This window comes from Pseudophryne corroboree, chromosome 4 (assembly GCF_028390025.1).
Source record: "Pseudophryne corroboree isolate aPseCor3 chromosome 4, aPseCor3.hap2, whole genome shotgun sequence".
NCBI lineage: Eukaryota > Metazoa > Chordata > Amphibia > Anura > Myobatrachidae > Pseudophryne > Pseudophryne corroboree.
In genome coordinates this window covers 199623365-199639722 of record NC_086447.1, presented here as the reverse complement: position 1 = coordinate 199639722, position 16358 = coordinate 199623365, and the positions used below count along the sequence as shown (strand labels likewise).

At 47.7% G+C, this 16358-nt stretch overlaps 1 protein-coding gene across 13 annotated transcripts in view; it reads left to right on the top strand.

Moving 5' to 3' along the window:
* GIGYF2 (GRB10 interacting GYF protein 2) overlaps positions 1–16358 on the top strand; it is a 452656-nt gene that overhangs the window by 123707 nt on the left and 312591 nt on the right. For 8 of the 13 annotated variants that reach the window (XM_063915737.1, XM_063915739.1, XM_063915741.1 and 5 more), the window contains exon 5: positions 15086–15124. The exons of the other annotated variants lie outside the window; for them this stretch is intronic. In XM_063915737.1, coding sequence (XP_063771807.1) covers positions 15086–15124 — 39 coding nt within the window. The remainder of the gene's footprint in view (positions 1–15085; positions 15125–16358) is intronic. 13 annotated transcript variants of the gene reach the window in all.

Here is a 16358-nt window from a genome sequence, read left to right as displayed (position 1 = left end):
AGGGAAGAGACAGCAACAGGCAGCTCCTTCCCAGGAACAGAAGCCTTCCCCGGCTTCTACAAAAGCCTCAGCTTGACGCTGGGGCTTCTCAAGCGGACTCGGGGACGGTGGGTGGTCGTCTCAAAAATTACAGCGCGCAGTGGGCTCACTCGCAGGTAGATCCCTGGATCCTGCAGATAATATCTCAGGGGTACAGGTTGGAATTAGAGACAGATCCACCTCGCCGTTTCCTGAAGTCTGCTTTACCAACGTCCCCCTCCGAAAGGGAGACGGTTTTGGAAGCCATTCACAAGCTGTACTCTCAGCAGGTGATAGTCAAGGTACCTCTTCTACAACAAGGGAAGGGGTATTATTCCACTCTTTTTGTGGTACCGAAGCCGGATGGCTCGGTAAGGCCTATTCTAAATCTGAAGTCCTTGAACCTGTACATAAAGAAGTTCAAGTTCAAGATGGAGTCACTCAGAGCAGTGATAGCGAACCTGGAAGAGGGGGACTTTATGGTATCCTTGGACATCAAGGATGCGTATCTCCACGTTCCAATTTACCCCTCACACCAGGGGTACCTCAGGTTCGTTGTACAAAACTGTCACTATCAGTTTCAGACGCTGCCGTTCGGATTGTCCACGGCACCTCGGGTCTTTACAAAGGTAATGGCCGAGATGATGATTCTTCTTCGAAGAAAAGGCATATTAATTATCCCATACTTGGACGATCTCCTAATAAGGGCAAGGTCCAGAGAACAGCTAGAGATGGGATTAGCACTGTCTCAAGAAGTGCTAAAACAGCACGGGTGGATTCTGAATATTCCAAAATCCCAGTTAATGCCGACAACTCGTCTGCTGTTCCTAGGGATGATTCTGGACACGGTTCAGAAAAAGGTTTTTCTCCCGGAGGAAAAAGCCAAGGAGTTATCCGAGCTTGTCAGGAACCTCCTAAAACCAGGAAAGGTGTCTGTACATCAATGCACAAGAGTCCTGGGAAAAATGGTGGCTTCTTACGAAGCATTTCCATTCGGCAGATTCCACGCAAGAATTTTCCAAAGGGATCTGTTGGACAAATGGTCAGGGTCGCATCTTCAGATGCACCTGCGGATAACCCTGTCTCCAAGGACAAGGGTGTCTCTTCTGTGGTGGTTGCAGAGTGCTCATCTATTGGAGGGCCGCAGATTCGGCATACAGGATTGGATCCTGGTGACCACGGACGCCAGCCTGAGAGGCTGGGGAGCAGTCACACAAGGAAGAAACTTCCAGGGAGTATGGACGAGCCTGGAAACGTCTCTTCACATAAACATTCTGGAACTAAGAGCAATATACAATGCTCTAAGCCAGGCAGAACCTCTGCTTCAGGGAAAACCGGTGTTGATCCAGTCGGACAACATCACGGCAGTCGCCCATGTGAACAGACAGGGCGGCACAAGAAGCAGGAGTGCAATGGCAGAAGCTGCAAGGATTCTTCGCTGGGCAGAGAATCATGTGATAGCACTGTCAGCAGTGTTCATCCCGGGAGTGGACAACTGGGAAGCAGACTTCCTCAGCAGACACGATCTTCACCCGGGAGAGTGGGGACTTCATCCAGAAGTCTTCCACTTGCTGGTAACCCGTTGGGAAAGACCAATGGTGGACATGATGGCGTCTCGCCTCAACAAAAAACTGGACAGGTATTGCGCCAGGTCAAGAGATCCGCAGGCAATAGCTGTGGACGCGCTGGTAACGCCTTGGGTGTACCAGTCGGTGTATGTGTTTCCTCCTCTGCCTCTCATACCAAAAGTATTGAGAATTATACGGCAAAGAGGCGTAAGGACGATACTAGTGGTTCCGGATTGGCCAAGAAGGACTTGGTACCCGGAACTTCAAGAGATGATCACGGAAGATCCGTGGCCTCTACCTCTAAGGAGGGACTTGCTTCAGCAGGGTCCCTGTCTGTTTCAAGACTTACCGCGGCTGCGTTTGACGGCATGGCGGTTGAACGCCGGATCCTAAAGGAAAAAGGCATGCCGGAAGAAGTCATTCCTACTTTGATTAAAGCAAGGAAGGAAGTAACCGTGCAACATTATCACCGAATTTGGCGAAAATGTTGCGTGGTGCGAAGATCGGAGTGCTCCGACGGAGGAATTTCAACTGGGTCGATTCCTACATTTCCTGCAATCAGGATTGTCTATGGGTCTCAAATTGGGATCTATTAAGGTTCAAATTTCGGCCCTGTCGATTTTCTTTCAAAAAGAATTGGCTTCAGTCCCTGAAGTCCAGACCTTTGTTAAGGGAGTGCTACATATACAGCCTCCTGTGGTGCCTCCAGTGGCACCGTGGGATCTCAATGTGGTTTTGGACTTTCTAAAATCTCATTGGTTTGAACCACTAAAGAAGGTGGATTTGAAATATCTCACATGGAAAGTGACCATGCTTCTAGCCCTGGCTTCGGCCAGGAGAGTGTCAGAACTGGCAGCTTTATCTTACAAAAGCCCATATCTGATTTTCCATTCGGACAGGGCAGAACTGCGGACTCGTCCGCATTTTCTCCCTAAGGTGGTGTCAGCATTTCATCTGAACCAGCCTATTGTAGTGCCTGCGGCTACAAGTGACTTGGAGGACTCCAAGTTACTGGACGTTGTCAGAGCATTAAAAATATATATTGCAAGGACAGCTGGAGTCAGAAAATCTGACTCGTTGTTTATATTGTATGCACCCAACAAGATGGGTGCTCCTGCGTCTAAGCAGACGATTGCTCGTTGGATCTGTAGCACAATCCAACTTGCACATTCTGTGGCAGGCCTGCCACAGCCTAAATCTGTAAAGGCCCACTCCACAAGGAAGGTGGGCTCATCTTGGGCGGCTGCCCGAGGGGTCTCGGCATTACAACTTTGCCGAGCAGCTACGTGGTCAGGGGAGAACACGTTTGTAAAATTTTACAAATTTGATACTCTGGCTAAGGAGGACCTGGAGTTCTCTCATTCGGTGCTGCAGAGTCATCCGCACTCTCCCGCCCGTTTGGGAGCTTTGGTATAATCCCCATGGTCCTTTCAGGAACCCCAGCATCCACTAGGACGATAGAGAAAATAAGATTTTACTTACCGATAAATCTATTTCTCGGAGTCCGTAGTGGATGCTGGGCGCCCATCCCAAGTGCGGATTATCTGCAATAATTGTACATAGTTATTGTTAACTAATTCGGGTTATTGTTGAAGGAAGCCATCTTTCAGAGGCTCCGCTGTTATCATACTGTTAACTGGGTTTAGATCACAAGTTGTACGGTGTGATTGGTGTGGCTGGTATGAGTCTTACCCGGGATTCAAAATCCTCCCTTATTGTGTACGCTCGTCCGGGCACAGTACCTAACTGGAGTCTGGAGGAGGGTCATAGGGGGAGGAGCCAGTGCACGCCACCTGATCTGGAAAAGCTTTACTTTTTGTGCCCTGTCTCCTGCGGAGCCGCTATTCCCCATGGTCCTTTCAGGAACCCCAGCATCCACTACGGACTCCGAGAAATAGATTTATCGGTAAGTAAAATCTTATTTTACATTTTTGAACCCAAGAAGACAGTAATAATAACAACCGTCCATCTGTAACAGAAACTCTAGTTTGATTAGAAGAAGGGGAGGGAAAAAAAATTGACTGAAACAAATTGAATACATTGACTAAATTGAATGAAAGGGGTCCCGCCGTCCCTGCATCTGCGGCAGGTTTGGAGAACTCCCATTTAACCCTATATGCAACAGCCATATAGAAACAATCAACAGTATGCTATCCATTAGAAAAGAAGAAGAGATAAAATAACATAGAAAGATACTTGAGTCTAGGAGAGTCAATCAGCATCGTCCATTCGAGAATTAGACTGTGATGAGGACAGAGACTTGAGAAAATTCAGAGCAGAATCTGGTGTGTCGAAGAAATGTGGTTTGCCGGCATGGAAGATTCTCAGCTTTGCCGGGTATAGGAGAGCAAATCTGATGTTTTTAGCATAGAGTTCCTTGCATACAGGGGAGAACTCCCGTCGTTGCGTCGAAACTTGAAAGGAAAAGTCCTGAAAAAGAAGAAGCTTGGATTCCTCATATCGTAGGTCAGATCGTTTGCGGTAGGCTTCCATGATCTTCACTTTGTCAAGGTAGTTTAGTAGCTTAAAAATTACTGGTCTAGGACGTGACTGAGAGGATTGTGAAGATTGCCTGTCAGGGCCGATGCGGTGGGCTCGTTCCACCAGGGAAGAGGTGGGGGAGGAGGGCAGGTCAAGGGTTGTGGGGAGCCAGCGAGTGACCAAGTCCAGTAGATCTGTCTGTCTGACAGATTCTGGAAGACCAATCAGGCGTAAGTTGTTTCGGCGATTCTGATTTTCTAAATCTTCGATCTTATCGGTCATGGCCACCAGGGTGTTGTCGTGTGTTTGTTGTTGGGATTGAATCGTTTGATAATCATCTTCCAAGGTAGATATTCGGTCCTCGGCCAGGCGTTGAGTCAGTTGAGCAGCTGCTGACGTAATTGCCTCCATCAGGGGTGCTAATTTTGCATCCAGTAAAGGTGATATGATGTCTGATATTTCTCTGGCCCTCTGTATTGAGGATGGACTAGCATGGACGTCAGCAGGCACCATGTCGTCAGTGACTCTCTTGCCTGGCGAGAATGGAGATCCCTGCCGAATAGGGCTGATTTCCCTGTCTTTGGCCGTTGATTTATTTTTGTTTTGAGAGTTTTTATTCGCACGGAGCGTTTTGGCCACATATTTTTCCATAGTAGGGAGTCTGGTCTAATCGTGGCGTCATGCAAGGGGCACAATGAGCGCAGATGTATCGCTGAAAATTATAATTCCCTCGGGAGTATGGCTGGTAGGGCCCGGAGCAGTGGGTATGGGACCGGGGGAAGCGCTATGAGGAGTATGTGGAGGCTTTTCCAATCAGGATGCAGGTCAGGGAGGCACATGTACAGTAAGGAATGGAGGGAGATGGGAGATGAAGATCTACTTGTTATAACAGTAAGGCCTGGGCCCAGGCAGCGACCAGCGCGGTACCCGGAAGACCCCCTGTTTTATTTTTGTTTCGATTTTTGAATTTGGTCTGTCGGTGTGGATCGTTGCTTATGGAGTTACAGCTGGAAGGTGACAGGTTATCAGTATCGCCGCCAGCATTAGCTGAGTGATGATCCAAATCAGTGGAGTAGTGGGGATAGGGTCTGAGTCTTGCGTATCTGCTAAGGGGGCAAGAGACTCCAGACAGTCTAGAGTTTCAGCCAGGAGAGCAGGGAGTCGTGGCCTCCGCGGCGGCGAGATGTGGCTCCGTTTCACGTAATTGTGTTGATGGAATCTGTCAACCAGCAGTATGGGATCCAAGGGGCTGGCAAATGAGCACAGCGGGGTGCTGTGAGCGGCCAGGGATCCCTCAGGCAGCCGGGTCAGCGTTTTCCACGAGACCCAAGATGGCTGCCGTCCTCTTATGCACACTGCTTGTGTGCGTTCCGGTGGGTGCGATGGGGGGGGGGGGAGCGAACCGGGGTCTATGCCACTTTGCTCCGGGCTATCCTCTGGACCCACTGGTGTGTTTGCAGGGTCACCGGTACAGGGAGAGCCGTTGGTCTGGGCTATTAGGGATGCCCGGGAGATATCTCTCAGAGGGAGCGGCCGGGTCGTTCGGTGCGCCCACCGGAGGTAAGGGCCTAGTTCTGAAAGCTGATGGAGGGGATAGTGGGGCTTTCAGGCCAGGGTGGGTGGTCCGTAACTTATGTGGGCAATTCCAGGTCTTTACATTTAGCGAGAGATACGTAGTGAGGGGTTTCCGGACAAGAACAGTCGTGTAGCTGGGTATCAGATACTAGGTATCCGCAGCCTTCAGAGGTCAGGCCCAATGATAGGGGTGTTGTGTGATAAAGGAGGAGATGACCTACCGGGATGTCCGAAGGCTGTATGTTGTTTGGCGCTGACGTTTTCTTTCCAGGGCTCAACGTCTCACACCGGGGCCCCCGTATGATGTTAAAGGTGGTTGTCAGATCGTGCAGCCCCCCAGCAGCCTCCGGTTTATTTTGGCCTGCTTTTCACTGCGGTCTCACCACCATCCGGCCATCCGCATGCTGTGTAAGGCCGAGATCTAGCTGTGTGGATGGGAGCGTTCCAGTCCGGGCAGGAGCGTCGCCGCCGCTATGCGTCCGGACGTCTGGCGAGGGCCGGGTCTCAGCAGGGGGAGCAGGCCGCAATCCGCGGGAGCCTCCTCGTCGCTCCCCGACTTCGCGGCCCAACTCCGTCAGCGGCAGGGGGAGACACAGGGGAGCAGGCACGGGCAGGTGGCTGCTGGGGGAGACCGTCAGGAGGGCGCCAAGTGAAGCGCCAGCCGGCTGCGTGTGACTTCCGGTCCGGGCTCCGTCCAGGCTTGAGGTCCCGGCTTCGGTCCCCGTTTAGGCCGCAACCTGCATGGGCACACAGGGTGTCCGCCGGCTCTGCAGCTCGAATCAGGGGGTTAGCACAGGCCTCTAGGGATGGTAATGTGCCTTTAAAGTTTCCAGATAGGGGCAGGAAAGAAGGGATATTTCAGCGTTGGCCGGGAGCTACAGGAAAGCACGTCCACCCTGGATAGTAGCTAGGCCACGCCCCCCACGTATTTTATTCTTATTATTTTTTTCTATGATAGGGGATACAGTCACATGCATTTAATACTTACCTCAGTTGCTTTGGGTCTATTGCCATATGTTCTTTTTCTTATTATTATTTTTCTCAGAAATTAATTTTTTTCCCCATTTATATTATCTTGGTAAGAAATAAAAGTTACGTTTTAATTTTATACATCATATCTTTATTCATAAAAATTTTTTCATTAAAAGAGTGCTCCAAAAAGGAATTTCCTATGGGGTTAGTCCCCAAAAATAGTTTTGTAAAAGTTGCAATAAGTGCTATGCATGCTCTTTACCCATAGAGAAACCTTAAGCTGTAAATGGACTGCTGTGAGAATTACATTCTTCTGTTGCTATACATTTTAAGTTATCAAAATTTGAATTGAATATTTATATATTCATTCCATTTTGCTGTGGTTCACTTAAAAATGTGTCTCGACGTATTAAGAACTGTGTCGTTTAAAAATGATATTTTGAGTTGAATGTCATAAGGATAAATTGGTAAGTGTAATTACCAGGGTTTTAGCATTCTGGCTTTCCTGTTGGGATGTGGATTATTAGAGCTACACTAAAAAGTTATACAGTCAATAGGTAGACCACTAATGTCGACATACATTAGGTGGACACGGTCAAAAGGTCCACACACAAAAAAAAAAGGTAGACACAAAGCGAGAGTTATAATAGGATTTTCATACCTACCGGTAAATCCTTTTCTCTTAGTCCGTAGAGGATGCTGGGGATGCTTCAAGAACCATGAGGTATAGACTGGATCTGCAGGAGACATGGGCACACTATAAGACTTTGAATGGGTGTGAACTGGCTCCTCTCTCTATGCCCCTCCTCCAGACTCCAGTTCTAGGAACTGTGCCCAGGGAGACGGACATTTCGAGGAAAAGGATTTATTTAATTATTTTAAACTAAGGTGAGATACATACCAGCTCACACCACTAACACGCCGTACAACATGGCATTCAACAACAACGCATGCAACGGCATGACCAACAACAGTCACAGATTGACTGAACTCAACGCACCATGAGCGTAACTATAACCAAACTGCAGATACAGCCCGCACTGGGACGGGCGCCCAGCATCCTCTATGGACTAAGAGAAAAGGATTTACCGGCAGGTATTAAAATCCTATTTTCTCATACGTCCTAGAGGATGCTGGGGACTTCGTAAGGACCATGGGGTTTATACCAAAGCTCCAGCCCGGGCGGGAGTGTGTGGACGACTCTGCAGCACCTATTGAGCAACATGAGGACCCCATCAGCCAGGGTATCAAACTTGTAGAGCTTAGCAAAAGTGTTTGAACCCGACCAAGTATCTGCTCGGCAAAGATGAATTGCCGAGACTCCCCGGGCAGCCGCCCAGGATGAGCCCACCTTTCTAGTAGAATGGGTTTTCACAGATTTCGGCAACTGCAAACCTGCCGTAGAATGAGCCTGCTGAATCGTATTACAAATCCAGCGTGCAATAGTCTGCTTAGAAGCAGTATCCCCAATCTTGCCCACAGGACAAACAGAGCCTCTATTTTCCTAATCTGCGCCGTTCTGGCGACATAGATCTTCAAAGCTCTGACCACATCGAGAGACTTTGTCTCCGCCAAGGCGTCAGTAGCCACTGGCACCACAATTGGCTGGTTAACATGAAATGATGAAACCACTTTTGGCAGAAATTGCTGACGAGTTCTCAACTGCGCTCTATCAGCATGAAAAATCAAATAGGGGCTTTTGTGAGACAAAGCCGCCAACTCAAACACTCGCCTTGCAGACGCCAAGGCCAACAACATGACCGCTTTCCAAATAAGGAATTTTAACTCAACCTTGCGCAAAGGTTCAAACCAATGTGATTGCAAGAATTGCAACACCACATTAAGGTCCCATGGTGCCACTGGGGGCACAAAGGGAGGTTGGATGTGCAGCACGCCTTTTACGAAGGTCTGAACTTCTGGAAGGGAGGCCAATTCTTATTGAAAAAAGATCGACAAGGCCGAAATCTGTACTTTAATAGAGCCTAACTTTAGGCCCGCATCCACACCTGCTTGTAGGAAATGAAGCAAACGCCCCAGGTGAAATTCTTCCGCGGTAGCCGTAGGCACCAAGTCAGTTAGGCCGTCGCCAAACAAGACCCTACCGTTAAACGGAAGAGGCTCCATCGCCGCCTTAGAGTCAGCATCAGCATTCCATTGATGTATCCACAACGCTCTCCTTGCTGAGACCGCCATGGCATTGGCCCTTGAACCCAAAAGGCCAATATCCCTTACAGCTTCTTTTAAATATGCTGCAGCGTCCCTGATGTGATCCAGAGTCAAAAGCACACTATCCCTGTGTAGGGTATCTACCTCAGATGACAAGTTATCTGCCCACTTTTCAATAGCGATACTCACCCATGCCGCAGCAACGGCAGGCCTGAGTAGCGACCCTGTAGTGACATAAATGGATTTTAGTGTATTTTCCTGCTTACGATCCGCAGGATCCTTTAGGGTTGCCGTGTCCGGGGACGGAAGCGCCACCTTTTTGGATAGACGCGATAAAGCTTTGTCTACCGTGGGGATTGACTCCCACCTTTCCCTGTCCCCAGATGGGAACGGATATGCCACTGGAATTCTTTTGGGAACGTTTCTTTTTGTCAGGATTTTCCCAAGCGCTTTCAAAAAGTGCGTTCAGTTCAAGAGAGGGAGGAAACGTTACCTCAGGCTTCTTTCCTTTAAACATACAGACCCTAGTATCAGGAACAGCAGGGTCCTCAGTGATATGTAATACATCTTTTATTGCCACAATCATATACTGAATTCTCCTTAGCCAGTTTTGGATGTAATCTGGCATCACTATAGTCGACACTGGAATCGGAGTCCGTGTCGGTATCTGTATCTGCTATCTGGGTAAATGCACGTTTCTGTGACTCTGAAGGGGTCTGGGCCTGTGACAAAGCATCTTCCATGGATTTCCTCCATGTCTGGCTCCTAGACTCAGATTTATCAAATCTCTTAATCAACTTAGTTACATTTGCGTTTAAAACACTCAATATATTCACCCAATCATCCGTCGGCGGTGCCGACACGGTCACTCACATTATTTTCTGTCCCCCCTCCAGCTTCCTCCTGGGAAGAGCATTCAGCCTCAGACATGTCAACACACACGTACCGACACTTCCAAACACACTGGGGCTATAGGAGACCGACCCACAATAAAGCCTGCCAGAGAGAGAGAGAGAGAGAGTTCAGCCAGCTCACACCCAGCGCCTATCCCGGTACTGAAGCCAGTAATAAGACTGGCCAGACCTGCTAGCGCTTTTTATATATATAATTTTAGCCCCAAAACACTTGTGCCCCCAACCCCCCCCCCCCCTGTTTTGCACCCGGCTACTTGTACAGCAGTGTGGAGGTCAGGGCCAGCGTCTCTGCAGCTTCTGTGAAGAGAAAATGGCGCTGGACAGAGCTGTGTGCGCTTCAGTCCCGCTAAAAAATCTTTATACTGGCGGGGGTCCTTTAACTAGTGCCTGGGCACTGTTATATCTTATTGCCAGTGCTGTTTGAGGTCCCCCATGCTCCCAGGACGCCCTCCCTGCAGTGCCCTGTTATGTGTGGGAGCATGGCGCGCAGCGCGGCCGCTGTGCGGTACCTCAAACGCAGTCTTCTTCTGCCGTCACTGAAGTCTTCTGATCTTCTCATACTCACCCGGCTTCTGTCTTCTGGCTCTGTGAGGGGGGTGACGGCGCGGCTGCGGGAACAAGCAGCTAGGCGTACCTAGTGATCGAACCCTCTGGAGCTAATATTGTCCATTAGCCTAAGAAGCAGAGCCCTTGAACTCGGAAGAAGTAGGTCTGGTTCTCTCCCCTCACTCCCACGCTGCAGGGAGCCTGTAGCCAGCAGGTCTCCCTGAAAATAACAAACCTAATAAAAGTATTTTTCTGAGAAACTCTGGAGAGCTCCTCAGTGTGCATCCAGTCTCACTGGGCACATAATCGAACGAGTCTGGAGGAGGGGCATAGAGGGAGGAGCCAGTTCACACCCATTCAAAGTCTTATAGTGTGCCCATGTCTCCTGCGGATCCCGTCTATACCCCATGGTTCTTGAAGCATCCCCAGCATCCTCTAGGGCGTATGAGAAAATAGACTTACTTTTTGTTAACTCTCTTTCTTCGGGGTTCATAGGGTCCACATGGAGAACATCTGGGTTGTAGGTGGTGGATTAAAGTCCGGGAACCAGATAAGCTTTCTGGCTTTCCAGAATGCTTGGCTCCTCTCCCCTATAATCTCACCTCCATGCTAAGGCAGGTAAGTTTTGTTAACAAGCCCAAAGTAGGAAGCGGATAGGAGAGCAGAAAAATATTTTACACATAAGAACACATTCTCGCAGACTGGAGAAAGGAACCAGTGACTAATGCCACAAAAACCCAGAGAGGCCAGGTTTGTCCGGGTGGGCGCCCTGTGGACCCTATGAACCTTGAAGAAAGGGTTAACAAAGGTAAGTCTACCGTAAGTCTCATTTTCTTCTTTGGGTTTCATAGAGCTACACAGGGAGAACATCGAGTATGTCCTAAAGCAGTATTTTTAAGGGTGGAGACGCTCCTGACAGGATAACAGAATCCTGCATCCTAAGGAAGCGTCCTGGGATGTAACGGTATCAAATGAGTAGAATTTTAGAAACGTGAATGGAAGACCATGTGGCAGTCTCACATATCTGCTCAGAAGACACCCCACAGCGTACTGCCCATGAGCGTCCTACTGATCTAGTAGAATGGGCAGAAATTGACGTTTGGACAGGCAAATCAATTTGATTGTATGCGTGTGCAGCAACCATTCTAATCCATCTGGCCAGCATCTGTTTGTTAGCTTGCCAGCCATGCTTGTGAAATCCATAAGGTATTAATAGAGAGTCTTATTTTCTAATTGAAGTGGTTCGGTCTACGTAGATACGTAAGGCAGGTACTACATCCAAAGACCGTTCGTTCTTTTGCTGAAATATCTGGTGAGACAAAAGCTGATACTACAATTTCTTGATTTAGGCGGGATCCGGAGACCACTTTAGGAAGGTAACCAGGCCTAGTCCGTAGATGAAAAATCAGGAAAGGTGGATGACAGGAGAGAACTCCTAAGTCCGACACCCTCCTGGTAGAGGTAACAGCTAACAAAAAATGTTTTAGCCGTTAACCATTTGAGGTCCACAAGGGGTCTTTTGAAGTGCATCCAATACTTCGGAGAGATCCCATATAGCTACCGGGGGAACATATGGAGGCCATACACGTATGACAACTTGAAAAAAAGTTATGTATATCCGGTAGTGGAGCAATTTTTCACTGAAACCATACTGATTAAGCAAAAATGTGTGCTTTCAGAGAAGCAAGGCGTAATCCTAGAAACTCTTTGAAGAAAAGCTAGTGTTCTTGATACGTTAAACAAAGTTGCCTCGTAGCGCTTGGAAGCGTCCCATGTGAAATAGGTATGCCATACTCTCTAATATATCCGTGCTGAAGCAGGCTTGCGTGCCTTAAGCATCGTTTGAATTATAAAGGTTGAAAATCCTTTTGCTCTTAAAATGGATGATTCAAGAGCCACGCAGTCAAAGACAGCTGGTTCAGATCCGGATGTAGACATGGCCCTTGTAATAGAAGGTCCTGTTGCTGAGGAAGTTGAAGGGGTTGCCCTACTTGACAGGCTCTGTAGGTTGGGGAACCAGTGCCGTCTGAGCCATGCTGGGGCTATCAGAATGAGGTTTCTTCCTCCTTGTTTGAATTTCCTGGAGGAAATACACATGGTAAACGAAAAAGGTCCATTGTACAGCTAGAGCATCCACGAATGCTGCTTGCGAATACAGTGACCTTGATCCGTATACTGGGACTTTGTGATTGTGATGTGTGGCCATCAGATCCATGTCTGGCCAGCCCACCTGTCCACCAGTAGTTGGAACACTTCCGGGTGGAGAACCCATTCGCCTTTGTGCACATCCTGACGACTGATGAAGTCTGCTTCCCAGTTTAGGAAGCCTGGTATGAACACTGCTGATATGGTCGAAGATGATGATCGGCCCACTTTAGTATTTGCATTGCCCTTTTGCTACATGTGCAGTCTTGGTGATTGATGTATGCCATTATTGTGCCATTGAATTTGCACAGGCCTGCCTTGGAGAATACTGTGTGCCAGTATCAATGCTTTGTATATTGCCCTCAGTTGCAGTACATTGATAACTGTGAGACTCTGCCAGGCTCCATTTCCCCTGAAATGAGTGTTGCTCTGTTACAGCTCCCCAACCAGAAAGGCTGGCATCTGTAGTGAGAAGCACCCAGTTCAAGATCCAGAAAGGACGACCCCTGTCTAGGTGATTGCTGTGGAGCCACTAAGTTTATGATAGGCGAACCTCTGAAGTCAAAGGTATTATCTGCCGTTTGATCTGATAAGGTTGGCCAGAATCGTTGTTTGTAAAGGCAGAGGGTGAGATTGGGCAAATTCTACTATGTGAAACTTAGATACACCAAGCCAAGGACTTGCATGGCCGAGTGAATTGACACCCGAGGTCTGTAAATGAATATTTTGTCCCCCAGTTTAAAAATTTTCTTCATTGTTGTAAACAGTCTTTGATTTTGAGAGTCTAGCAGGGCTCCCAAAAGTACCATCCTTTGTGACAGTATGAGGGAGGACTTTTTCCAGTTGATGAGCAATCCGTGACTTTGTAGGAAGGCAGTCGTCTGTTTTGGCTGTGCAATACCTCTTGTGTTTTGGGTAGTAGCCATATGTCGTCCAAGTAAGGATGTATCCGGACTCCCAGACAATGCAGTTGTGCTGCCATGACTTTTGTAAATATTCTGGGTTCTGTAGCCAGGCCAAACGACATCGCCTTGAACTGATGGTGTTTGTTTAGGATCGCAAATCTCGGGTATAGTTGATGTGAAAGAGCAATAGGTATATGCAGATATGCATCTTGTATGTCCAGCGACACCATGAAATCCCCAGGCTAAAATACTAGAAACTTTGAAATTTTCACATCTATTGAGCTATTTGAGATTGAGAACAGGCCTGTATGTCTCATTCGGCTCTGGTACAAGGAACAGGTTCACATAATAGTGCCTTCCTTTTTGAGCCTGAGGAACTGACACTATTGCTTCTGATTGGAGGAGTGATTGAAACACTTTGTAGTGTCAGAACCTTTTCTATTTCGGATTTAAGACTTGTACGACTAACTGATGAAGGGGACGTTCTTTGAAAGAGATGGTGTACCCGTGAGAGACTACCTCTTGCACCCATACGTCTGAAGTGGTCTTGATCCAGACTTGTGCGAAGTGAAGAAGTCTGCCTCCCACCCCATGGGGAGAGGCCCCTTCCAGCTGTGGGGTTGTCAGGTTTTCCTGCAGGTTGCATTGCTGCCCATGGCTGCTTAGTCTTGGACTTAGTAGACCTCGAGGCATTTTATTGCCTAGGAAACACTTGTCCTTTTTGCTTTTCCTTGTGGACAAAAGGTAAGAAAATTAGAGCATTTAGGTCGTCGGGTAGCTGAAGGGAGAAAAACTGTTTTGGCAGCCACTAAGGATGCCACTATTTTGTTTAGTTGTTCTGTTTGGAGATCATCACCCGTAAAGGGTAGTACTTCCAGAGTTTTCTTGGAATCTAAATCCTCTTTCCAAGAGTGTAACCAGATAATGTGTCTTGCCAGTACTGACGTTGCTAATGCTTTTGCGGCCAACACACCAGCATCAGATAGCGCTTCACCAACGTAAGAAGTCGCTTTCTTTATATAATCCAAATAGATTCTGCACTCTTCTGATTATATCTAGTCGTAATTCCTCCTCTATTGCCTGTAACCAAGATTCAATAGCTTTTGCTGCCCATGAGGCTGTCACTGTAGGCCTATTTACAGCACCCATCGGTGAAAAGATAGACCTGAGGCAATTTTCAATACTTCTATCTGTGGGTTCCTTTTAATGGTAGTGACAGGTAAAGTAGATATCCTTACCAAACCTGTGATATGAGAGCCTCCCACCTCATACAATCCCTGCAGGGATAGGATAACTAGATGAGTCGCTTAGACAGAAAAAAACTTTTTACCGGGGGTGTTCCAAGGTTCCTGTCTATTTTCCATCAGATGGTCAGAATGTAGAAATTCTGATTTGATTATTTTCTGTCATTTAAATACATCCATTTTCTCAGCGACAACCGCAGGTTCATCCTCGGCTATGGATTTGTTTAATTGGCTCTATTATTGCTGGTACATCTACAGTAATAGAAGCCGCCTCTGCTACACATTAATACGTGACAGAGAGACCATTCTCTCTACTTATTGACAGTAGACCTTTTTAGTGTAGTTCTATAGACCGGATGCCTTCCTGTTAAACCTATGTATCTCCTCCTGGCTGCCTAGTATAGTCTGTTGTCAGAACACTGCAGCCCTAAAGTTTGATAGTGCAATTCCCTTTGGATACTCCACCTAAAGCAAATCTTTGACTGCGTAATACCCTTTTCTCACTGACTTCAACATACCTTTATTTCTTTATTTGTTTTTTCCACGTGCAGGGTCCACAGATTAACTACAGGATAACATTGGGATATAAGGTAGCGTCAGCGGAATGGCACCAATCAATCAAAGCTTTCGGCCTCCCAGGATGCAACGGGCCAGTCTCCTATATCCCCGCCTCCTAGCTCGGACAATTCAGTTTTTTGTTTGGTGTGGTAGAAGCTGGACCATGGTCAGTGGGCTGCTGGTTTTTAGCCTCCATAAGCTGTTTATTTTATTTTTATAGTCTTATTCTTTTTGAGCGATCTTTCTAAAAAGTGTCTTATACGTACCTCTAGAGTCGCTCCAACAACTCCCCGCCGGGTCGCGACATCGCTTACCCATGTGTACAGTGCTGTTTCGGCGGGCATCTGTGTTAGGATGTACCAGCAGACGTTCCCAGACTGTGGCTGGAGCACGGGGAGAAGGTAAGGCGACTGTTTCGCTAAGCGGGGGAGACGTGAGACACAGCCGCACTGTTTTCAGGATGGTGACTAGCGTTCAGTCGCTGATGCGGCTGCCATCTCGGGTGCACCAGTGCTAGGCCTCAGGGATCCTAGGCTCCAGGGGCTAGCCTGAGGCTGCGATCCCTGGGGTTGAAGTCAGCAGTGGGTTGTAAGCCCCTCCTCCCGGTTCATGACCGGTTACCTTAGAGACTCCCGTCATGAACTGATTTCCCACTTCCGTCTAAGACGCTAGATACTAACTAACCCAGTTACAGCTTAGGTGGCTGTGTCACTGGTGCTTCTCTGTTCACAATTAGCGTCTGGACCTACTCAGCGTTTGCTAGCCTATTGATCGATCCTGGAAGTGGGGTTAAGTCTCCCTGTATCCTGCTCTCCTTAGGCAGGTGATACAGCACTGAGTCTTTACCTACCATTGGGGTACGAGTAGTTGTATAAGTGCCTATTGCATATGAATCTTGTAAACATTTACTGCTGTTTGTTTTGCCTGTGAGACTGAATAAGTTAGAAATCCTAACTAAGGTAATGCAGTAATATGTTTTTCCTACATACCTGAAATGCATCTGTAGTTGAATATGTGCTCATATTGCCAATGTATAACAATGTGACTGCTGACTTATACTGTGTTTCTGTCAGTTTTGCTTTCTCATATATCTGATCCTCAATGCTGGTGCAACGCAGGGAGATGTTGGATTGTATATCACTTTAGCAAGCATTAAAGTGATTTCAGTCACAAATTGTGTGGTTAACACCAGTCAGGTGTGTGATTTGTTTATCATGTATAAGAAAGGAAAGGGTGAGGAGGATACACTTTCCACAGCTTTACCTA